Below are 25,349 nucleotides of genomic sequence, written 5' to 3'. Positions count from 1 at the left end.
TTTTTCAAATGATTATCAGTGTTAAGGGGCACCCTCCTTTAAACCGACCACTTTTTAGTGTCTTTCTACGCCCAAACACACATTAGCATGAACTCAAATAGAACATAGTTGTCTGCATATGGTAAACCTACATTTTTTTGCCGTTTGACCAAGGACAGATTTGTGCCAAGAGTGTGGGCATAATCCATAAACAGGAAAGAACAAAACATGGGCCATATCACAGACCACAAGACAAAAAGGGAAAGTAACCAAAATGAAGTACTGTATATTCAAGTACAATATGTGGGACTTACCAACATACCAACCAAGGCCAGATATGAAACATAGTAGTGGCGAAAGGTTGTAGTTATGGAAAACAGTGGAGGAAACAGGTACAGAACAAACGACGTGATGGAAATGTGCCAAATAGGAACCATCTTCATGATATTGAGGACACTATTAAGAGTAGTTATTTTTTATTTTTTTGACAATGTATGAGAATGACAAATAATAGGCGGTTAGGTAGGAAATTTAATAGATTCACATTCAAAAGTGACCAATAAAAGTTGCTTTTGGGAAGAAAGTTAAACTGTGACTCCTCAAAGCGGTGATGAGGGTATTACCTTGTAAAATTCCTTTAATTCCAACCTTGAATTCAGATCTGAGGCAGTGTTCCACACATTTCCCATTACTGACCCCCCTTAACCTTGACTGAACACAGCCAGGGGCTTTGTCTCTCCCTCCCAGGATAGGACATCTAGACTTCCCCTGGGGGCGGAGGCGCCTGCTTTGGTATCTAGGAATAGACCATATGGGAGACAAGCAGGAAAAGATGCTGGGAAAATGTCAAGAGTTTAACAGTGACTCGGAGCACATGCAGCTGGACCGGCTTCAGGCTACAGTATACTCCTCAGACACACTGGGTCCTGTCCCCCCCCCCCCCCAAAAAAAAAAATTACACAGGAATGTCTGTTTACTATCAGCGTTCCGAAGCAGAGAACCCCAAAAAATGCTGTGCTTAATGAGTCCTGTCACACAAGGTTAGAGGTCACAACCTGAGGGTCACACAGGTCAGGGATGTAAAGAAAGAGGTGGTTTGTATAGACAGGATATTACAAGATAAATACTCAAATATTGCATTTTCATCTGTTTGAAGTGAACAAGAGAACCTAAAATGTGACAAAAATACACCTAGAAACCGAAATCTGGGTGAATATTGTTTTAAGACGGGAAGTGGAGGTTAGATTCGACAATCAAAACTGCATAATTTAGCAGTGGCGTACCATTACCCTTGGCGTATAACTATATAAAAAAAATCCTTATATCCATTTTGATCAAGCTCTCCCACTCTTTAAAAGCTCCCCATAATGAGTTACGGGTGACTTGACATTCCCATGGCTTAAAAAACCCTAAGCCTGGTTCTACAGTCATGCACGTAACAGATAGAGAAACAGAAACATCCAGAAACATTTAATGAGATCTCCTTCTTCAGTTACATGTGATAGTGGGGTTACATATGACAATGCTGAAACATCCTCTGCATTAAATGCCAGTCAACACTTGGCCCATGGATAAGAGTGAGTGAAGAGCTTTCCTCCAAAACATTTAGCACACAGCTCATATGATTTTCCATGACATGGTTGCCTTGGCGTTGACCTCCAGGCAGGTCCGGATGAGACAAGGAAGCGGTTCCTTTCTGTGAAGGAAGCAGGAAGCCATTGACGGTGTATTGGGAAAGACCCTGGAAAGAAGCAGCTAATGACTGCTATACATGATGATCAGAGGAACACAAACATTGCTTCCCTCATAGTCAAATAAAAGTTAAGGTATGTCAGCAAAGCCCCCTAAAATAAGGAGACTTTGTCCGTTTTCTTTTATTAAAACTCTTGTCTGTCCCTCTTGGACACAGGCGCTCCATCATTAGCATAACCAGGCTTACAGAGCTCAGACAGCTTACAGTCCAGCATTTAGACTGGTGGTGGGTGGCGACGACGCCCGTAGCAATACATGTTTTCTCAACCCCACCTTTCAAAATTGTTATAATGATTAAAACGTCAACCTCCAGTCTCTTTTTTACTTAAAACCAGTCATTATTTCTCTATATTTAGGTACAGTCCTGAAGGTGCAGCCAGTCAGCACTGTGGGGTGGGTTTCTATTGAAGCAGGTTAGCAGGAAGGGAGCTGTAGTGCTGCTCCAGCCAGGTCATGGTGCAGAGCAGAGATCTCACTCTTTTGGCATCAAACATCTTCACTTCTTTCATTCCACCTCTGTCTGCATTGTCCTCCGTATTGTCATGTGGGTCTGCGTCCATTATAGCAAGGCTGCATACTGTACTTATTCGCTGAGCTCGACCTCTGAACAGAATTGCGGAGAAAGTATGAGTTCTCCATTGAAAAGTCTGAACAATGGCTAAAATCTCAATACAGCAGTAAATTCAGTGTCAGCGACCAATCTTTACCTTTTTTATTCGCCTCATCATCAGCTAAGCTTGAGGAGCTGAAAGGAAACATGCATGTTAATGGAATATGTCCATGGAGAAATGTACTGCTCAAACATGGTTGACTAAAAGTATCCTCAGTTAGGTGCATTGCTAGAATATCAAACAAACAGGGTTGGGGCATCCCTGTTCATACAGTGGGTCCTCATTTAAAAGTTGGATCATACTGCAGCACAGCTCGCAGAACGCTGCGGTATGGTACAGCATGTTACAGCGCACGTGTCATAGTATTTTACTGTCAGACTTTATTGCCGTTAATGCTCGTTGAAACCACCAGAGGGCATCTCTGAGGGCGTCTTCATGAAGCTTGTCGGTGCTTGCTTACTTTCTCAAATAATCCTACAGGAGGTCCGTGCAGGCCAGACGTTTTGATTGCTATACCCCATCTTAAAAAGCATAGCAAGTTCATTCATTTTGTTGACATGAAGCAACCATAGCCTCAACTACTACAGCACAGAGAAACATCTTAAAACATGCTTTTCTGTTCTTTTAAAATAAATTGACTTAGTATCATGTTTTTTTTATGACCTTCCTAAAAATATGAATGGATTTCTTTGTGATTGGGTATATTCAATTGATTTGGACTTCTTTCAATAGTGCAGTAATATCTAACAATTCACAACAGTACACACAACCTAAAAGTAAAAGAATGGAATTAAGGAATATATAAATATTAGGATGAGAAATGTCGGCGTGGCATAGACTAAATACAGTAGAATAGAATACAGTATAAACATATGAATTGAGTAAAGCAAAAGTACGTAAACATTATTAAAGTGACTAGTGTTCCATTATTAAAGTGGCCAGTGATTTCATGTCTATGTATATAGGGCAGCAGCCTCTAAGGTGCAGGGTTACGTAACTGGGTGGAAGCTACCTAGTGATGGCTGTTACTGCTGCTCTTTAATTATTTGTTTTTCTTATCTCTTACTTATTTTTAGTTTTTTGGTATTTATTTTTAAAGGTATTTTCTTAAAACTGCATTGTTGGTTAAGGGCTTGTAAGTAAGCATTTCACTGTTCACCTGTACTATCTTCGCCTTCTGGATGATAGCGGGGTGAACAGGCAGTGGCTCATGGGGTTGTTGTCCTTGATGAGCTACTAAAGGACACCAATAAGAAGAGACTTTCTTGGGCCAAGTAACACAAGCAATGGACATTAGACCGGTGGAAATCTGTCCTTTGGTCTGATGTGCCCAAATGAGAGATTTTTGGTTCCAACCGCCATGTCTTTGTGAGACGCAGAGTAGGTGAATGGATGATCTACGTGTTTGTGGTTCCCTCCGTGAAGCATAGAGGAGGTGGTGTGATGGTGCTTTGCTGGTGACACTGTCTGTGATTTATTTAGAATTCAAGGCACACTTGACCAGCATGGCAACCACAGCATTCTGCAGCAATACGCCATCCCATCTGGTTTGCGCTTAGTAGAACTATCATTTGTTTTTCAACAGGACAATGACCAAACAACTCCAGGCTGTGTAAGGGCTATTTGACCAAGAAGGAGAGTGATACTGTGGTGCATCAGAGGACCTGGCTTCCACAATCACCCGACCTCAACCCAATTGAGATGATTTGGGATGGGTTGGACCGCAGAGTGAAGGAAAAGCGGCCAATAATTGCTCAGCATATGTGGGAACTCCAAGACTGTTGGAAAAGTATTCCAGGTGAAGCTGGTTGAGGGAATGCCAAGAATGTTCATAGCTGTCAAAGCAAATGGTGGCTACTTTGAAGAAACTAAAATATAAAATATATTTTGATTTGTTAAACACTTTTTGGTTACTACATGATTCTATATGTGTTATTTCATAGTTTTGATGTCTTCACTATTAATCTACAATGTAGAAAATAGTAAAAATAAAGAAAAACCCTAGAATGAGTAGGTGTGTCCAAACTTTTGACTGGTACTGTACATCTCGCCGACATCTGCCCGATACATCAGGCTGATGTAGTATGGAGAGTGTTTGAACATTGGCATGAAGTCGCCAAGACATTGGCATTAGATCGCATTTTCCCTTCAGCCGCTGTTTGGATGATGCATGTCAAAGTGGCTAAATTATACTGCCAATAATTTATTAAAAAAACAATGATATAAAAAAAAATGTTTACACCTTATACCTAAGAACAAATTCTTATTTACAATGACGGCCTAGGAACAGTTGGCAGAACGACAGATTTTTACCTTGTCAGCTCGGGGATTCGATCTAGCAACCTTTCGGTTACTGGCCCAATGCTCTAACCACTAGTCTACCTGCCGCCCCAGACATGACTTATAGTAGTGATTGCATACATTTTTGTACTTTCTTTCTTCATACTTATCCCTCATGGGAATCGAACCCTCAATCCTGGCGTTGCAAGCGCCATGCTCTACTAACTGAGCTACATGGGACTAAACTAGATAGACTATTAGTGATTTTTCTTGTGGGTAAAATGAAGAGTGATGATTCAAGTTAATTTCAAGTTTATTAGACTATTGCTATACCATCAAGTTCTTAAAAGAACTCCAGCACAGAGAAGAGAAAGGAGCCTTGAATAAATAAACAATAAATCAACCGCAACATGTCGGCTAAAGCAACCGAATTCAGGAATTAATTCAACCGTTTTTAATCTTGACTGTACTAAAAAGACTTTAAAAACCTTTTTTGTTAGAACAGACTATACGGGATTGATTATAAATTTGTTTGTGAATGATTATTGTATTTGTTGTGTTTACACTGAAATTGTCAGAAAAAAATAAAAATGAAATCACACATAATGTAATAAGCACGCAGAGCTTGCTCCTCCTACCCTGCTTCTTGATCTCCTTCTTCATGTCATTATCATTACTAGGCAAACATCCATTAATACATTTCAAGTCTATAAAAATAGAAATCAACTTGGCAAGAGTCTATTGTCTCGCTAATAGCTCATCATAGGTGTATGGCATCTTTTGTATTCAAATGTATCGAATGAATGCATTAATTACAGTCATTTACAATTCTCAGTCTGGAAACGTGTGGAAACGTTGTTCACAACCTGCTACACTTGTGAAAAACAAAACGCCTCCAGCTCACATTGTAAAGTGGTGGGTGAAGCTCTGATAGCCTGTCGCCTGCACTTGAATGGTGAATGGGAGGCGCACTTTAATTACCAGTTGACAAATACAATTATGCTAATTATTCTATAGACCGATGAGCATGACGGTCAAATGTACTTACACCCAGAAATTAGAGCCAGAAATTGGGAGATTTTTGTAGGGTGATTTATGTGGATTATAATAAATTGACAAATGCAACAACCCCTACAAATATGTCATTGTATCTGGATGGCCAGATACAAATTAGTTGCGATCACCAATTAGCTATGATGAGGGTTTTGGCTGGCTATTGTCCAGTTTAAATGGCTCATCAACGCGTGACCTGAGACCAATGCCCATCACTTCTGTAAGCCAAGAACTCAAAAAATAAAAACGCAGCATCTAGTGGTAGAAATATACTGAATTAGACGTTTTATTGTTTTCACCGTTTCAAAATGCACATGTTTATTAGGCTACTGTGCAATGTGACAAAAACCAACAGGATAATGAGATGTTTACTGTAGCCTAGATATACTGTATGCCTAATTCCTTAGATAAGGTAGAACAGGCCATGTCCAGACTTTCTCAGCGATCTCAAGTACTCATTAACTCTGTCTTTTATGCTTTTTCGGGTTGCATCAGTCATGGACAGAAACTTCTGAAACACAGTATTCATGATGAACACTCGGAGGTTCACTGGTAAGCCACATTTGCCTCAGGATCCATCCCAGTTGGTATTCTGTGTCCACTCGTGGTGAGCAGTTCTGGTGTCAGAAGAGGAATGGAAATGTCGGGGTGAACAGACGACCTGACGAAGCCTCCACCATTGTTGCCTCTGCTTGTCGGAGGTGGAGTTCCAGAGCTCACAGGTGTGCCTGGCGTGGATCGTGACTCCATCTCGTCCCTCGCCCTCTTCAACGCGTCATTCTCCGCCTGACTCTCCGCCAATGCCGCATGACTCTCCATATCGCCCGTATCTCTGGAACGGGTAGCACCATAGAAAGAAGCTGGCTATGTCCATTCCATCTGTTCTCCATGAAAAAATTCTGAGATAAACATAATTTCTTTAATGGTAAGTGTGACTCCATGTTACAACAGGCCATAAGTATACAGCAGACCTCCCACTGTCCTCACTTTGATTATGCTATAGCACATACTGTAGCTATGATGATTGAGCGATCTCTCTCAAATGCAGACAATGACTCAAAACACACTGCCGCCTGGGTTTGCATTGCAAACGAGGGTATAATCTGGGTCAAGACGCCAGCAGAGTAAGTAGACCTAAAACACTTTTTTCACAGCACATTACTCAACACTAGTGAGACTCACCTCGCCTATGGTAGGCCTACAGTATATATAAAAATAAATATGATAATGTAGGTCTCCCGATTTAAATCTGATCAAAACTTGATTGGCATCAACTGAAAACAATCTGTAACTCTGCCAAGCCTACAAGCAAAGATGAACCAGTGAAGGGCATCAAGACGTATTGGCTTGAGAAACTGACGATACAACAACACAACAAATACATGAATCATCTCAGCAAGGTTTTACCCATGGTTGTGGAGCTGGGGGGGGGGGAAGTGGAACTAAAATGTAGTTGAAACAAACATCTGAGTCTTTATCATAATTTTATTAAATGAAAACAAAGATGTTGATGAACAAATATTGTATATGGATATGCATCTTTCTTTTGGAAATGTATAAATCATTGCCTATTATAAGGTTGATTTGATTATTATGTGGGTTATAATAAATGTACATATTTGTAGGGTGTTGATGCATTTTTCGTTAGGGCAAATCAGGTCTGTGATATTGATACATTTATAACTTTAGTCTTGTATCAGGTGAAGTGTCCTCACATTTGGTCTGATAATTGCCCCCTAATCTCCAAAGGTCTCTCTCTCAATTTCTATTTCAATATACAGTACCAGTCAAAAGTTTGAACAACTACTCATTCAAGGGTTTTTCTTTCTTTTTTACCAGCTTCACGAGGAATGCTTTTCCAACAGTCTTGAAGGAGTTCCAACATATGTTGAGCAATTGTTGGTTGCTTTTCCTTCACTCTGTGGTCCAACTCATCCCAAACCATCTCAATTGGGTTGAGGTCTTACAGTACAGAGCACTTCCACTCCATGCTCCACCAGATGGTAACATTCTTACAGTACAGAGCACTTCCACGCCATGCTCCACCAGATGGTAACATTCTTACAGTACAGAGCACTTCCACGCCATGCTCCACCAGATGGTAACATTCTTACAGTACAGAGCACTTCCACTCCATGCTCCACCAGATGGTAACATTCCGGTAACATTCCACAAGTAAAAGTAATAAATACAACTAATCAATTAAATAGCTCAGGCCTTGAAAATATGTGAAACCTTTTTTTGTGTTGTATTTTATCTGTGCCTAGTAGCCGAGGCTATATGACTGCGCCGTCAACTTGTTTATTTAGCAGACGTCACTAGGTGCTTATAGTCAGTCAACACACACAGTATACTTGACGACTATCATGGAATATAACTGAATATTTTTATTTTAACTTAGAATAAAAACCTTAGTGTAACAGTTGAAGTAATATGCTACAGTCCAGTTATAGATTCCCTTGATGAAGTGTCTTTTTTTGGGTGCGCATGCAGGACAGAGGAAGAGCAATTCTTACACTATTGTTCTAAATTCAATCACCCTCTTCTTCTTCATCCTCATCATTCAGTTCATTCAAATACAATTGCGAAGTCGTGCACAATTACCAGTTTCTATTTGGTTTATCTCGCCTGTTATATAAAATATTTTACCGGTTTTCTCCCCAATTTCATGGTATCCAATTGGTAGTTACTGTCTTGTCTCATCGCTGCAACTCCCATACGGACTCGGGAGAGGTGAAGGTCGAGAGCCGTGCGTCCTCCGAAACACAACCCAACCACGCAATGGCCACTTAACCGGGGCGCCTGGCCTGCCACAGAAGTCGCTAGTGCGCGATGGGACAAGTACATCCCTGGCGGCCAAACGCTCCCCTAAACCGGACGATGCTGGGCCAATTGAGCGCCGCCCCATCGGTTTCCCGGTCGCGGCCGGCTGTGACGGAGCCTGATCTGCGCCATATTGCCCATTCATTGACAGCATTCACTCAGGTAGAGACACATTAGCGCGTTGGGACCAACATTTTACAATGTACCCAAAAGCATAATCAGCGCTCTAACACCGCCTTGCGGTGGTCTGGAGCATATGAATCAGTGACGCAGGGTAACATACAAATCATCTCAATGTCCTGCGGCATAATCTCAAAACTTTGAATTGAGGAACCACTGTAGGTGTTAGGGGCATTAGGATTGTAGGGTGGGGTGACCCATAGAATCAATCTATGTGATGACCTCTAACCTGGTGAGCTGTGGGGCTGTGTCACTACTGGGGGCGACAGGTAGCCCAGCCGAGCCCTCACTGGAGCCCCCAACAGGCGTGGTCCTCTTGGCCCAGGCGTTCTCCTTGGGGGGCGGGGCAAGCACCACCTTCAGGGGCTGCCCGTCCTGTCTGGGAGGGGGCAGGGTCACAGGGGAGGGCTCCTCTTCACGACCACTGTCCACCGAGCGCTCGCTCTCCCTGCGCTTGGAGGCTGGCAATGGGACAGGAAGAAGAAAATAGGACTTTATTGTCCAACGTCCACAAATGTCCAACAGGAAATGTGTATTCTATTATTTTAGACCAACCCTCCCAAAGTCAGCTGAAATCACAACATTACCCTCCAAAGACGTCTCAGCGACTACAGTACTGATCTAATGGCTGACTGCATTACCCATCATAGCCAGTCAAATTCTCACCTCTGCCAGACTGGCTGCCTGGTTGGGAAGACTCGCTGCCAGTTCGAGAGCGTTCTGCAGGTTGGTCCTCACTGCGCCAGCTGGGGTGCCTGAGGGATGACCAGGATCAATGAGTCAAGGGTAACATGCTATACATGAAGTTTGTTCTTTACTCCATTTCCTCATGTTAGCCTATGCTCTTCTGCCCTTCGTCACATACCTCTCTCTGGGCTTGCGGTCTGGGATCCTGTCCTCTAGCTGTCGCTGCAGTTTCTCCTGTTCCCTCTTCAGCCTCTCCTCGACCTCTCTCTCCTTGGCGGCCGTGTCCACTGGCTTGGCCCCGCCGAAGATGGAGGCAGCCCTGCCTGAGGGGGCAAACGGGGTGTTGCTCTGCTCCACCTCTTTGGGTACGCTACGGGGCTTCAGGATCAATTTGGGCCTCTCGACAGCAACTAAGAATGGCCAAAAAGTACACCCTGATACAGTGCAGGTTTCACTGTGCCGGTGCACATGAAGAATGAGATCATGTATTTTAATATTAAACTTTCTCACCTCTGTCATCCCGGCTTTCCTCCCGTCTCTCATATCGATCGCTACCACGGTCACCATACCGATCCCCACTAACCCGGTAGTCATCCCGTCGGTAGCTATCCGGCCGGTAGCTATCCTGCCGGTAGCTATCCTGTCCTCCCTCATCGCGCCTGTAACCAGTGCCAAATGCCCTGCGGCCACCACCACCGCCACCAAAACCACCTGAGGGAAGCGGCAGAAATACTATATTAGTAAGCCTTCTCACTAAAATGCTGAATGTGTATAGGTGTACTGGTGTAAGACCAGGCATTCCAACTGACCTCCTCTGTCATCTCTGCGATCCCGGTCATCATAGCGATCCCTGAACCTGTCCTGGCCCCCTCCGTAGCGATCATCTCCTCTGGGCCTGTCTGACTCGTAGCGGTCCCGTGACCCTGGAGCAAACGGCAGACAGAGAGGGGGCGGAGGGGTTTAGGGGGTCCATCTACCCCACATAGAGGACATGTGGTTTCTGACCTATACTGTACTCACGGTCTCCAAAGGCGTCATCTCTCCGAGGCGGCCCGTCGTCACTCTCTCCTCCACTGGGCCGAGGAGCCCTCCAGTCATCACAGTCTGTCTTGTCTGGGCCAAAGTCTCCCCCTCGGTCCCTGTCCCGGCCACCCATGGAGTGATTATCCCTCCCTGAGAGAGAGAGACACAGATGAGTCACAAAGGAAGTGGAGACAAACTCTTCTGATGCTTAATCAAGTTCATCTGAACTGCGCAAGTGTGTGTGTAGAATGCACAGCTGCAAAAATGTGTATGGTAGTACTGTAGCTTCAAGATAAGATACACACCTTTGTCATTAGACTGGTCTGCAATGTCCACACGGATTCTTCTATTTCCCAAGTTCTGCATGGGGAAAGAGTAAACATTAAAGGTCCAATGCAGCTGTTTTATCTCAATATCAAATCCTTTCTTGGTAACAAGTACCTTACTGTGATTGTTCTATTTTTTGACCATCTTAATTGAAAACAAAAATAGCTTAGCAAAGAGCATAAAAAAAGTATATATATTTATTTCCTACACGACAAAAGTACACATACAAACGATAGCATCACACCTGCCCAGACCCCCCCGCTCACACCCCCATCTCAACGCCCGCATCACTCTCCGACACATGGCCTCAAACTGCACCATTTTGTTTCTCTCCATCGCCCGCACACTTTCAACATTCCGATAAAGCATTTCACCTTGTCATTGTGTTAATGATGGTTGATTGGTTGATTTCCAGTTAAGTATACGTTTTTTCAAGATGATTGATGAGAAAAGTATCGTCCAACCCATCAGGTATCTCACTGCACCCCAAATGGACTGTTTGCGGATAAAAATCAGTGCGTGATGACGTAGTGCGCACAAAAATTACTTTTTGGTTACATTTTCATGTACCGAATAAAAATCACTGTGTCCATCGCATTTTCCACTCTACCAATAGTTTGTCACAAAAACGGTTGAGTTAAATAGCAAATGCCTGCTTTGGTCTTGGTACGTGCGCTCTAGCAAACAGACGTAGTGTGGTTAGGCTGTGCAGGTAGTCTAGTCTACATGATGAGATAATTATGGATAAGAGCGAGAATATTTTTTTGTTGTCAAACAGCAGTCAAGCATCGATCATCCTGTCACTAGAAGAAGACCCTCGATATTTATTGGAAAGGAGCATCAAGCTCATCACCATGCACTTTCACCACCGTGTGCAGTTCATCATAAATGTATTAATCTGTAGCCTAAAACTCCATGCTTTCCCGATGAATCGTAGTGGGAGGACCACAAAACATGTCATTGCATGACTCATCGATGTGATGGTTATTATACTGAACAAAAATATAAAACGCAACATGTAAAGTGTTGGTCCCGTGTTTCATGAGCAGAAAAGATCAAATGTTCCATCTGCACAAAAAACACGTCTCTCAAATTTGGTTTACAAATTTGTTTGCATCCCTGTTAGTGAGCATTTCTCCTTTGCCAAGACAATCCATCCACCTGACAGGTGTGGCATATCAAGAAGCTGATTAAACAGCATGATCATTATACAGGTGCTGGGAACAATAAAAGGCCACTCTCAAATGTGCAGTTGTGTCATACAACACAATGCGACAGATGTCTCAAGTTGAGGGAGCGTGCAATTGGCATGCTGACTGCAGGAGCGTCCTTCAGAGCTGGCAATGCGTCCAACTGGCCTCACAACTGCCGATCACGTGCAACCACGCCAGCCCAGGACTTCCACATCCGGCTTCTTCACCTGCGGGATTGTCTGAGACTAGCCACCTGGACAGCCGATGAAACTGTGGATTTGCACAATCCAATAATTTCTGCACAAACTGTCAGAAGATTTTTCAGTGAAGCTCATCTGCGTGCTCGTTGTCCTCACCAGGGTCTTGACTTGACTGCAGTTTGGCATCGTAACCGACTTCTGTGGGCAAATGCTCACTTTCGATGGCCACTGGCACGCTGGAGAAGTGGAGTATTTCTGTCTGTAATAAAGACCTTTTGTGAGGAAAAACTGGCTCCCCAGTGGGTGGGCCTGGCTCCCAAATGCCTGCGCCCCTGCCAAGTTGTGAAATCTATAGGTTAGGGCCCAATTAATTTATTTCAATTGACTGATTTCCTTTTACAAACTAACGCAGTAAAATCATTGAAAATGTTGCATGTTGCATTTATATTCTTCGTTCAGTATATATCAATATTTGCCCATAAAAGCTATCCACCGACATTTCTCGCTTAATTCATTTTACAGACACGCAAATATGCCTCCTTGTCTAGCATACTTTATCGCCATTTGGAAAGTTTATCAACAAATATTCTGTTTCCATCAGGCCTGTAGTGAAATGTTTTATCCAACATGTACTTACAGGCATAAAAAGGTTACTTTTACACTTAACACATGACTTTGCCATTGTGCTATAAAACTTGTGTCACTTGTATAATCAATTCTATACATTAGTTTATAATGGATTAAGCGTACATTTTCGATAACTGTAATTTAGTTAATTATGTTTCAACATTCCTTCCATCTTGGGACAATGTCAGTTATTTTTTAAGATTGCAAAGAGCAATTTCTCAAGCAAGAATTTTGCTAGGACTGTCTTGGAGTGGTCTAAGGGGGAGGAGAAAATTGAAAACTAGCTGTTATTGGCAGAGGTTTGGAACTCCATTGGCCTATTAACTCATTTACAGCTTGGTGACGTCACCAGGCAGGACAAAACTCCATCCCACCGAAACAGGCCGACATTTCAGGCATTCTCAAACAGCTCTTACAGTAGAAAGGCATTATCATAATTTTCACAATATTATTCCAACCTCAGTGTGGAAATATATATAAAACACAGGAAAAAAAATATGTTTTTTGAATACACTGGGCCTTTAAAAAAACAAATGGATGCCATCTAGTGGCTAAACCTATTGAATGGTGTTTTCACTGACTTTTTCCCTTGTAGCTCACTTTGTAAAATTGACTCACCTCTTCGTTTAGACTCAAGGCCCTCAGGAGGGATTCCACATCATCAAACTCAGCATAGCCAAAACCCTTCAGCCTCTCTGGGTTACTGGGCTCTCTAGGAAGACGCACTGCACTGATCTACACAGAGAGAGACAAAGACAGGGTTCAAACACAGATATGTCTGGGTTTGGATGAACAAATACTAGCAGCAACTTGACAAATACTTTATAAAAGGGGTATTCAAATCTTACCCTACGGGGTCCAGACTACTTCTGGTTTTCTGTTCTATCTGATCATTAATTACCACCTGGTGTCCCTGGTCTAAATCAGTCCCTGACTCTAGGGAAATAATGAAAAAGAGCAGTGGAACTGGTTTCGAGTTCCAGACTTGAATTTGAGGGCTTTATAATGTAATAATATAAAACAATATGCCATTTAGCAGATTATTTTGTCCAAAGCGAATTACAGTCACGCGTGTATACATTTTACATACGGTTTCATGTTTTTACATTCGTAGTGCACTTACCCCCACACCCCTGAAGAAGTCCTTAATTGAGTCCTCAGTGACGTCATAGGGCAAGTTGCCCAGGAAGGCGGTGTAAGGGGGACCACGGGGGATACGGGAGCGGTCAACGTTTGGCTCCCGGGCTGAACGGGGTGCTGTGGGCAGGATGGAGCGGTCGATGGCCGGGGCCCTGTACATATCCTCCTCTGTATGCCAGGAGGTGGACACTGGATGAAGGAGAAGGGAGAGAATTGAGAGATTGGCGGTTAAAGGGTCAATCTATTTTTGGGATTTTAAGTATGTGGACATACTCGCATTCCAAAATCATGTGCATTAATACGGAGTTGGTCCCCACTTTGCTTCTATAACGGCCTCCACTCTTCTGGGAAGGCTTTCCACTAGATGTTGGAACATTGCTGCAGGGACCTTCTCCAGCCACAAAAGCAGGTCGGGCACCGATGTTGGGCGATTAGGCCTGGCTCGCAGTCGGCGTTCCAATTCATCTCAAAGGTTTTTCGATGGAGTTGAGGTAAGGGCGCTGTGCAGGCCAGTCAACTTCTTCCACACCAATCTCGACAAACAATTTCTGTATAGACCTCGCTTTGTGCACGGGGGCATTGTCATGCTGAAACAGGAAAGGGTCTTCCCCAAACTGTTGCCACAAAGTTGGAAGCACAGAATCGTCTACAATGTCATTGTATGTTGTAGAGTTAAGATTTCCTTTCACTGGAACTAAGGGGCCTAGGCCGAACCATGAAAAACAGCCCCAGACAAATATTCCTCCTCCACCAAACTTTACAGTTGGCACTACGCATTCGGGCAGGTAGTGTTCTCCTGGCATCAGCCAAATCCAGATTCGTCATTTGAACTACCAGATGGTGAAGCGTAATTCATAACTCCAGAGAACCTGTTAAGCACTGTTCTTTCACCTTTATTTAACCAGGAAAAGCCCATTGAGACCCAGAGACTCTTTTTCAAGGGAGACTTGGCTAAGGCAGCAGCAACAATCAATACATACAATTAAAACATGATCCAGCCTAAAAAAAAAAGCATTTACACTCCTCTGTAACAGAGTCTCCCATCAATATTTTCAAATCATTCAGGGGCACTAACATATCTAGATGAAGCATGGATTGTAGACTATTCCATGCCTCTGGTGCACAAGAAGAGAAGGCAGTCTTGCCTAATACTGTATATATCCTGGGGACTTTAAGTAGCAACCACCTAGCAGACCGGGTATGGTATCTGCTGGTGGTGAAGGAGACCAGACTACAGAGGTAAAGAGGGAGTTTACCCAAAAGGGTTTTGTAGATGAACACCTACAAATGTAGCTTCCTGCACATATAAAGTGAGGTGCAACCTATCATTTGGTACAAGGTGCAATGGTGGGTGAGTGACTTGGCATTTGTAATAAAGCACAAGGATGCATGATAAACAGAGTCCAGTCTCTGTAAAATGGAGGAGGCTGCATACATATACAACAAGTTACCATAATCAATTACAGAGAGAAAAGAGGCATGAACAAGCTTCTTTCTAGCCATAAGTGGGAAGCAAGCCTCATTACAAAAATAAAAACTCAATTTCAATTTAAGCTTCGCTACAAGATCATTCATATGAACTTTAAAAGGACAACTTGTCATCCAACTATATACCTAGGTATTTGTAGGATGACACTTTTTCAATGGATAAGCCACCAGATGTGACAATGCTAACCTTCTCTGGCTGAGTGCGAGCTCTGGTAAAGGTCATGAATTTGTTTTTTTTGTACATTCAAGACCAGTTTGAGACCATAAAGGGAGGCCTGCAGTGGCTGAAAAGCAGTCTGGGAGCTCTTCAACAGCCTGAACCAGAGAAGGAGCACATGAATATATGACTGTATCATCCGCATATAGATGTAACTTCGCTGGTTGCATCACATTTCCCAAATCATTAATCAAATTGAGAACACAGGAGCTAAAGCGAAACCCTGAGGCACACCTCTATTCATCTCAAGAAAGCTAGACTTTTGATTGTCAGTATATACACATTGAGTTCGGTCTCTTCACTGAGACCAATGTTACTGAGTCTAGCTACCAACAATTCATGGTCAACTGAATCAAATGCCTTTGATAAATCAACAAACAGAGCAGCACAATGTTGCTTTTTATCAACTGCATTTATGATGTCATTTGCCACTGCCATGGCTGCAGCTGTGGTTCTGTGTCCCGATCTAAAGCCAGACTGAACCCTGCTCAGTATGTTATTTTCAATTAAAACGTTGTTTTTTAAACTGAGTTCACAAGGGATTCATAGACTTTGGCCAGGATAGGGAGTTTGGAAATAGGACGATAGTTATTAGCCTCTGAGGGATCTCCAGCCTTTAGCAGCGGGAGGACATAAACTGATTTACAAATGCTGGGTATGGAATTAGTCAAGAGACTCAAGTTGAAAATGTGAGCCACAGGTTCAGTAATAATACCAGCTGCTATCTTTAAGAGGTAGGGGATCCAGGTTGTTTGGACCTGCAGACTTTTTAGTGTCTATTGCCTTTAATGCTTTATAGACCTCAGCATAAGAAACAGGCTCAAAGTTAAAATGGTTCACGAGGGCCTATATCATAGTTTACTGTAACGGAGCTTACATTAGAGGCCTGGGACCCACCATTATCAAAAACAGAACCAGCAGATATGAAGTGCTTGTTAAAAACCCCTACACTATCGGCTTTATCCTTCACTTCATTAGAATCCATAATTAAATGGTCAGGAAGGCCAGAGGATACATTAGAACCTGGCACTGATTTGATTAGCTTCCAGAACTTGGTAGGGTTGTTTAGGTTCTCTGTGACAGCATTTAAATAGAAATCTGATTTGGACTTCCTGATCAATCCTGTGCATTTATTTCTTAGTGGACTGAAGGAGGCCCAGTCAACAGGAGCATATGTATGTCTAGCTTGAGCCCAAGAGATATTTCTCTTTCTAATTCATTCTGCTAACTTATCTGAAAACCACTGATTCTACATTTCTTCACAGGGGCGTGCTTATCACTCTGTCAATATTATGGTACAGATCATGTAAGAACGCTTGCTCATCAAACGGTCTAAAATGTCTTGTAAAATATAACGGGGTTTGGCTTTGGTCATTTTTGTATTTCTAACACTAGCAATTGCACAGTGATCACTGACGCCGTTACAGAATATCCCAGTCGATGTGTATTTGTGAGGGGTATTCGTGAGAAGAATGTCCAATAGCGTTGATTTGTTAGGTGCTCTGGGACTCGGTCTTGTAGGCGCATTGATTAATTGAGCGAGATTCAGAAAGTCACAGTTCTTTAAAAGAGTCCGATACAGATGTAATCATGTCCCAGTTCAAATCTCCTAAAAGAATGAATTCAGAGTCATTTAGCTTGTGTAGGACATCAGAGAGTTACTTGCATCTCCCGAAGCCGAGGGCGGTCTGTAGCAGCCGACTACAGTGATGTGGGAGTCCTTGTATACGTTGACTTTAACCTAAAGAAATTCAAAATGTTTGGGTTTGGTAATCGAGAGAATTTCAAGTAGTAAACTTGGATTTCACATAAATTGCAACCCGTCCTCCTTTACTCATCCAATCCTTTCTAAAAACTGTATCATCAATAGAAATCGAGTTATTTCTTTAGCCAAGTTTCTGATAAAAACCATTATGTCTGCATTTGTCATATTGGCACATATTCTAATCATATCTATTTTTGGAAATAGACTTCTGACAACATGCAAGAGGCCAAAACCTGCTCTGATTTTAAAATCCTAAGGAGTCAAAGGAGATTGCATTGTATCTACCGGCCCAGGGGTTGGTCCCACATTACCAGACATCAACAATAAAAGCATAACACTATATCTCAGTTGCCCAGTGCGTGAGGACTTGGCGAGCCAGCACCATTGTCAATAAAACGAGCTGAGTCTTTCGACATAAAAAAAGGTAATTCAAGAGATTGAGATTTTGGAAGTATGCCATCAAGTGAAGGCTCACCTGCGTTAGAGAGTGGTACAAATACAATTGCAGAGAGAGAACCTGGTGGTATTGACATGATGGTCTCGTCAGAGTGTTTGCAAATTGTAGGGCATAAGGCGAAGATAAATCACTCACCCATTGATCATTCATCCTATTTAATCCAGGATGTCATTGAGTAAAGAGCAAGTACAGTAACAGATACATAATGCCGTTTTTTATATCTCTTTCAGCACAGGTGTGCAACAACCAGTAGACGTTGTGTAGAACGACGTAGATTTTCCCATGGCGCATCAGGTTTTACAATCTGGCAACCACTTCTCCTATCCTAGCCTTCAGTGCGCACCTGCGCTCGCGTAGCAGGCCTAGCATGCAGACAGACGCTCCTGACTCGGCAGGCTCCAACTCCAAAAAGGTGTGGGCTACAGTTTACGAGCGGCCCGAGGCAGAAAAAAAGCCTTCTCAAAGTACATTTCGTCAAAAAGACACATCAAAAGTGTTTGCTTCTGTAAACAGGATCAGGGTCATTAATACATAAAAACTCTTAAAACTCTGATCTCAAGGATCAGACATACAAACGGACAGACTGATTGGCTGCCATGACGGTGAGCTTTACACCACTCAAGCCGACACTTGGCATTGTGCATGGTGCGGCTGCTCGGCCACGGAAACCCATTTCATGAAGCTCCTGAAGAACAGTTCTTATGCTGGCGTTGCTTCCAGAGGCAGTTTGGAACTCGTTAGTGAGTGTTGCAACCGAGGACAGATTATTTTTTTGTGCTATGCACTTCAGCATTAGGCGGTCTAGTTCTGTGAGCTTGTGTGGCAGCTCCTAGACGTAGCTCCTATACGCTTCCACTTCACAAAAACAGCACTTGCAGTTGACCGGGACAGCTCTAGCAGGGCAGAAATTTTATAAGCTGACTGTTGGAAAGGTAGAATCCTATGACGGTGCCACGTTAAAAGTCACTGAGCTCTTCAGTATGGGCCATTCTGCTGCCAATGTTTGTCTATGGCAATTGCATGGCAGTGTGCTAGATTTTATACACCGGTCAGCAACAGGTGTGGCTGAAATAGCCAAATCCACTCATTTGAAGGGGTGTCCACATATATACCCATTGATTCTTAATTAAGAATATAATGTATAAATGCCTCATGAGCTTAGTTCAACTATCATACCCAACCAGAACCCCAAATATACGTTTGTTTTACTCCATTGTAAACACTGTCTAGACTCAAAGATAGTGGTGGGGGGGACGATAGTTACATTTAGGAATATTATTTTTGACGATATATCATATCGTTTTGACAATATCGCAATATAATTTTTGCACTAGTTAGCTGTACCTGTACCAAAACATCCTGACTGTTTGCATCACTGCCTGGTATGGCAACTGCTCGACCTCCGACCGCAAGGCACTACAGAGGGTAGTGCGTACGACCCAGTACATCAAGCTTCCTGCCATCCAGGACCTCTATACCAGGCGGTGCCAGTGGAAGGCCCTGAAAATTGTCAAAAACTCCTGCCACCCTAGTCATAGACTGTTCTCTGTTACCGCACGGCACGAGGTACCGGAGCGCCAAGTCTAGGTCCAAAAGGCTTCTTAACAGCTTCTACCCCCAAGCCATAAGACTGCTGAACAGCTAATCAAAGGACTACCCAGACTATTTGCATTGCTAAGTACAGACAAGGGTTGGGTTCTAAAAAAAATATCCAAAACTTTGTACATCCCACGGAGCACCACTAAATCCATTATATGGAAAGAATAAGGCACCAAAACAAACCTGCCAAGAGAGGACCACCCACCAAAACTCACAGACCAGGCAAGGAGGGCATTAATCAGAGAGGCAACAAAGAGACCAAAGATGACCCTGAAGGAGCTGCAAAGCTCCACAGCAGAGATTGGAGTATCTGTCCATAGGACCACTTTAAGCCGTACACTCCACAGAGCTGGGCTTTACGGAAGAGTGGCCAGAAAAAAGCCATTGCTGAAAGAAAAAAATAAGCAAACATGTTTGGTGTTCGCCAAAAGGCATGTGACTCCCCAAACATATGGAAGAAGGTACTCTGGTCAGATGAGACAAAAATGTAGCTTTTTGGCCATCAAGGAAAACGCTATGTCTGGCGCAAACCCAACACCTCTCATCAACCTGAGAACACCATCCCCACAGTGAAGCATGATGGTGGCAGCATCATGTTGTGGGGATGTTTTTCATTGGCAGGGACTGGGAAACTGGTCAGAATTGAAGGAATGATGGATGGCGCTAAATACAGGGAAATTCTTGAGGGAAACCTGTTTCAGTCTTCCAGAGATTTGAGACTGGGACGGAGGTTCACCTTCCAGCAGGACAATGACCCTAAGCATAGTGCTAAAACAACACTTGTGGTCTAAGGAGAACCATTTAAATGCATTGGAATGGCCTAGTCAAAGCCCAGACCTCAATCCAATTGAGAATCTGTGGTATGACTTAAAGATTGCTGTACACCAGCGGAACCCATCCAACTTGAAGGACCTGGAACAATTTTGCCTTGAAGAATGGGCAAAAATCCCAGTGGCTAGATGTGCCAAGCTTATAGAGACATACCCCAAGAGACTTGCAGCATCTTCAAAGTGGTAGGCATGTTGTGTAAATCAAATGATACAAACCCTCCAAAAATCAATTTTAATTCCAGATTGTAAGGCAACAAAATAGGAAAAATGCCAAGGGGGGTGAATACTTTCGCAAGCCACTGTAGAATACCAAAGGTCTGCAAGGCTGTAATTGCTGTAAATGGATGATTCTTCGACAAAAACAAAGTTTGAAGGACACAATTATTATTTCAATTTAGAAAATCATTATTTATGACCTTGTCATCTTCTTGACTATATTTCCTATCATTTTGCAACTCATTTCATGTATGTTTTCATGGAAAACAAAGACATTTATAAGAGACCCCAAACCTTTGAACGGTAGTGTACATATTACCTCAATTAACCGGTGCCCCTGTTCATTGACTCTGTACTGGTACCCCCTATATATAGCCTCGCTATTGTTATTTTACTGCTGCTATTTTTTACTTAACACTTATTTTTCTTAAAACTGCATTTTTGGTTAAGGGCTTGTAAGTAAGCATTTCACTGTTGTATTCGGCGCATGTGACATAAAATTTGATTTGATCTATAATTTTGATCTCATGGATGATGAGAGTCCTTGCATCCATAGATGTCTATGAATTTAAGAGTGGTTACATTTATCCAGCCCCATCCCTTAGCTATTTCACAAAACAGTGGCAGGGTGTCTCTTTTCTTGTTTGAACTGCAAACTGCCTCTAAGGTCACGCTGGCTAGGTACTGTATGTACGGATCCTAACAATAAGATGTGTCAGCGGCTGTTGACACGTTGACTATGAATACCAAGCACAGGTGCACTGACACCAGAGGTGAATATCACAAAACAGGATTGGGCCTAAATGAATTACAGTAGCCAACATTATCCTGGTTGAATAAACACTCAACATATAGGCCTAAATAGGAGAAAATATCTATGGCGATTGTTTATTTTTCTGAAGTATCTCACCCTCTGTTTCCAGGTCATCTGTCTCGTCTGCCCAGCTGCTAGTGGGCTTGGTGGGAGCGTAACTTGTGGGAGCATTGCCCCCCTTGTCATCAGCAAGGAAGTCAGTCAGAGATAGGGTCTTCACCTTCTTATTCCCCTTCTTCTTAGCTGCTGTGAGTAGAGGAAAACATTTACCATCATAGTCAAACAGCTCTCTGACAAGACTGACTGTGATGGGAAAACTGTATTACTGCTACCAGAGTGCCTGCTTCATAGCCTAACAGACCAATATAGACCTAGTGCATCATATAGTGGCATACACACTCCTCCTGGTTCAATTGCCTGATTCATACCAAAGGGCCGACCCAAAACCTTACTGTGCTGGCTTGGATATTTTCTTTTCACAGTCACACTGTTCTTTCCAACATGATTCCAGCAACAATGGTGGCTGCGTAACCAAGCCAGCTCGGCTTGCTTTTGGGCCTATAGTGTGAATCAGGCAAACGTGTTTGGGGATGTTGCACTGGGTCGATGATGGTCCCTTAGCAGTGAAGGAAAAATTATAAACCTGCAAGACTAACATTTCCCTGATTTTTAAGGGTCATTCCAAGCCGGCCATATGGTTCACAGTCAGACCATGTCAGTGCTGTGTGGATGTTCCCTTTACAGACTTGCAGAGAGCTCACAATGGCATGAAATGATGCCATGACGCACAAGGGTCCCTATTTGATTTACCATACCGACATCCCCTTCCCCTCCTCCATCAGATGTTGACACACCCCACAAAACATAAATACCTCACCCTGGTCTACTGTGCATGCCCCAGATACTGTCAACGTAGGCTAGCCAGCTGTCAACTCTCTTGTTTACATTAACTACATGACCAAAAGTATGTGTACACCTACTCGTTGAACATCTCATTCCAAAATCATGGGCATTAACATGGCGTTGATCCCCCCCCCCCCCTTGCTGCTATAACAGCCTCCACTCTTCTGGGAAGGTTTTCCACTAGATGTTGGAACATTGCTGCGGGGACTTGCTTCCATTCAGCCACAAGAGCATCAGTGATGTCGGGTACCGATGTCGGGCGATTAGGCCTGGCTCGCAGTTGGCGTTCTAATTCATCCCAAAGGTGTTCAGTGGGGTTGAGGTCAGGGCTCTGTGCAGGCCAGTCAACTTCTTCCACACTGACCTCGACAAACGATTTCTGTATGGACCTCGCTTTGTGCACAGGGGCATGCTGAAACAGGAAAGGGCCTTCCCCAAACTGTTGCCACAAAGTTGGAAGCACAGAATCGTCTACAATGTCATTGTATGCTGTAGCGTTAATATTTAACATCACTGGAACTAAGGGGCCTAACCCAAATCATGAAAAACAGCACAAGACCATTATTCCTCCTCCACCAAACTTTACAGTTGGCACTATGCATTCGGGCAGGTAGTGTTCTCTGCCAGATGGTGCAGCATGATTTATCACTCCAGAGAACGCGTTTCCACTGCTCCAGAGTCCTATGGCGACGAGCTTTACGCCACTCCAGCCGATGCTTGGCATTGCGCATGGTGATTTTGGCCATGGAAACCCATTTCATGAAACTCCCGAAGAACAGTTCTTGTTCTGACGTTGCTTTCAGAGGCAGTTTGAAACTCGGTTGTGAGTGTTGCAACCAAGGACAGACAATTTTTTTTGCGCTACATGCTTCAGCACTCGGCGGTCCCGTTCTGTGAGCTTCTGTGGCCTACCACTTTGCGGTTGAGCCATTGTTGCTCCTAGACGTTTCCCCTTCACAATAACTGCACTTACAGTTGACCAGTGCAGCTCTAGTGTGGCAGAAATTTGACAAACTGACTTTTTGGAAAGGTGACATCCTATGACAGTGCTATGTTTTAAGTCACTGAGCTCTCCAGTAAGGCCATTCTACTACCGATGTTTGTCTATGGAGAATGCATGGCTGTGAGCTCGATTTTATACACTTGTCAGCAACGGGTGTGCCTAAAATAGCCGAATCCACTAATTTGAAGGTGTGTCCGCATACTTCGGTATATATAGTGTAGATGTCAAGCGTCTACAGGTAACTACCTCTAAAACCCAGCAGATAACTCACTGTCGGCACAGTATGCAACTATCGTAGTCCCAAACAAACAATATCTATGAAGACGCATGGTCATTCCTGTGGTCAATGACCAGATCCTCTTCCTGGGGGGGGAAAAAAAACTGTAAGTGCGATGTTTACTCGGTCCCATGCCCACTCCCACCCTGCAGCGTCGATCGTGATACAGCCCTGACACAGAGCACGCAATTCTGAAACACCCAGAGAAAGTATGTATTTCAAAAGGTGAGTCCATCCCTTTCTAAAATGTTTAGTCGATGCTACTCAATGCATATCTCCATGCTTGCCACACCCGGCCCATGCAGAATTTAGCTAACATAATCCTCACCTAACGCCGCCATGTTGGAGATCGACAGCCTGCCCTGGATCCTGGAGACGTGGGCACGCAAGTTTCCGCGTGCATGTTTCGCAACGTGTCCAGCTACAGGGCTGCATTGCAATGGTGTCGGTCACTCTATCACCACTGGGGGGCGGTGTAAGCCTAGTTAACGGAATTTGAAGCGAGGTTCTCAAAAGTAATTCATGAGAATGGGATCTATTGTCCAATTTAACATTTTGTACGCATGTTCACTGTGTTAATTCCATTGCATGATGACACCAATATGATGGTCGCTTAGGGCCCCTGGCCAAAAAGTTATAATACTTTTTTACAAATATCTGTTTTAGGAACTCAGTGGGGTCTCAGCATACTGTTGAAAGTTAGAATAGTAGAATACACAAGGTGCAGTTTAAAAATGTGCTTGTGCATCAGCAGTTTCTCTTGTTATGTCAGTCACTGACAGTCACTCAATTAGCCATGTCAGCTAACAATTACGATTGGTAAGTTAGTCTAGCCAGCGATCTAAACTTCTAGTAATCATGGCTGAATACCGACCAGGCACACAGGGCATGTGCCCAGGGTAGGGATGTGACAAGTGGAACATTTTTCTTAACGATTAAACAGCATAAAATGCATAAATCCCACGTGAATTCACAATGCAGCTGCTGCCATCAACGGTTTGGTCTCACAGTGCTTCCCTTTCAGATGGTTAAGCATTGCACCTGTATTACCATTACTGTACTTAACTTCCACCTCACAAAGTTTGCGTTTCCTTCTCAATGAACTTCTCAAAGTATTGCCATACAGGACTTCGCTGCTGTCGCTTGCCTTTCTCTGACATTAGTTTTTTCTGTTAACAACGATGACGTAGTGGTGAAGTCGACTCCAAAATAATTGATTCCTCAAATCCTTGCAATTCGCCGCCCGATGTCAACGCCCATTTCTGAGTGTCAAGATTAGACTCCTAAGATTCAGTATTTTTGGAACGGAGGAGACTGATTAGTTGCTGTACTTAGGAGAACACAAACACTCATCTTTCATAGCGAGCTAGTGAGGGACGGAGAGGGGAGGGGCACAGTATCGGCAGGTCGGCCACCAGGCAGACAGTCAGAATCGTCCACTAGGCCTATCTATCAGCAATCAAAAGCTGTATCTCGCAATTTCTTGGCTTGCAATGTCTTGCAACTTCAGTAAAGCGGGGCCTATCATCACAGCGTGGTAGCCAAGGCACCTAAACAGCGGACAAGTTGAACCTTGCACTTCAACACTCGTAGTTGTTGCGGAGATTGACCCACTATGCTGTTTGCTTTCTGCATCTACGTCATATCGCTGAGTTTACTTTTAAATGACACAACTTCCCCCTGGCCTTTATAGCCTATCATCTAGTTAGGCTATAAAACATATTATGTTTTGTGATAAATGTTTTTGTTAAAGGATCCCAATTTCGTTTCAACGTTTTCTCTGCCCCGTGGCAAACTTAGTAGAATTGTATGAACTTTGTTTCAAAATTGCAAAACTTCTCTATTCCCCATAGCAACATGTGTAGAATTACAGGAAATTAACTTTAACATAAAACATTTTCTCTC

The 25,349-nt window shown here is 43.3% G+C and overlaps 1 protein-coding gene across 5 annotated transcripts; it reads right to left on the bottom strand.

Annotated features, from left to right (window-relative positions):
• Nucleotides 1-1,434: 1,434 nt before the first annotated feature.
• Nucleotides 1,435-25,042, bottom strand: LOC106566970 (eukaryotic translation initiation factor 4B). 5 transcript variants are annotated; one of them, XM_014135679.3, is made up of 14 exons: nt 23,773-25,034; nt 23,439-23,530; nt 21,358-21,507; nt 13,859-14,064; nt 13,354-13,470; nt 10,694-10,748; nt 10,386-10,538; nt 10,175-10,288; nt 9,876-10,076; nt 9,544-9,775; nt 9,345-9,433; nt 8,908-9,139; nt 2,439-2,476; nt 1,435-2,334 (listed from the first exon to the last, which is right to left on the bottom strand). In XM_014135679.3, exons 1-14 carry the CDS (start codon nt 23,877-23,879, stop codon nt 2,315-2,317), a joined length of 1,806 nt encoding a protein of 601 aa, XP_013991154.1. In that variant the 5' UTR covers nt 23,880-25,034; the 3' UTR covers nt 1,435-2,314. The 5 variants fall into 5 exon arrangements, with proteins under 5 accessions (XP_013991154.1, XP_013991148.1, XP_013991149.1 ...); XM_014135673.2 differs by lacking the exons at nt 1,435-2,334; nt 2,439-2,476 and adding an exon at nt 5,944-6,507 and having other exon boundaries at nt 23,773-25,042; XM_014135674.2 differs by lacking the exons at nt 1,435-2,334; nt 2,439-2,476 and adding an exon at nt 5,944-6,574 and having other exon boundaries at nt 23,773-25,039.
• Between the last annotated feature and the right edge of the window lie 307 nt (nt 25,043-25,349).

The sequence above is a fragment of the Salmo salar genome, chromosome 13 (assembly GCF_965601325.2).
Source record: "Salmo salar chromosome 13, fSalSal1, whole genome shotgun sequence".
Classification (NCBI taxonomy): domain Eukaryota; kingdom Metazoa; phylum Chordata; class Actinopteri; order Salmoniformes; family Salmonidae; genus Salmo; species Salmo salar.
This window is presented reverse-complemented; position numbering and strand designations above follow the sequence as displayed.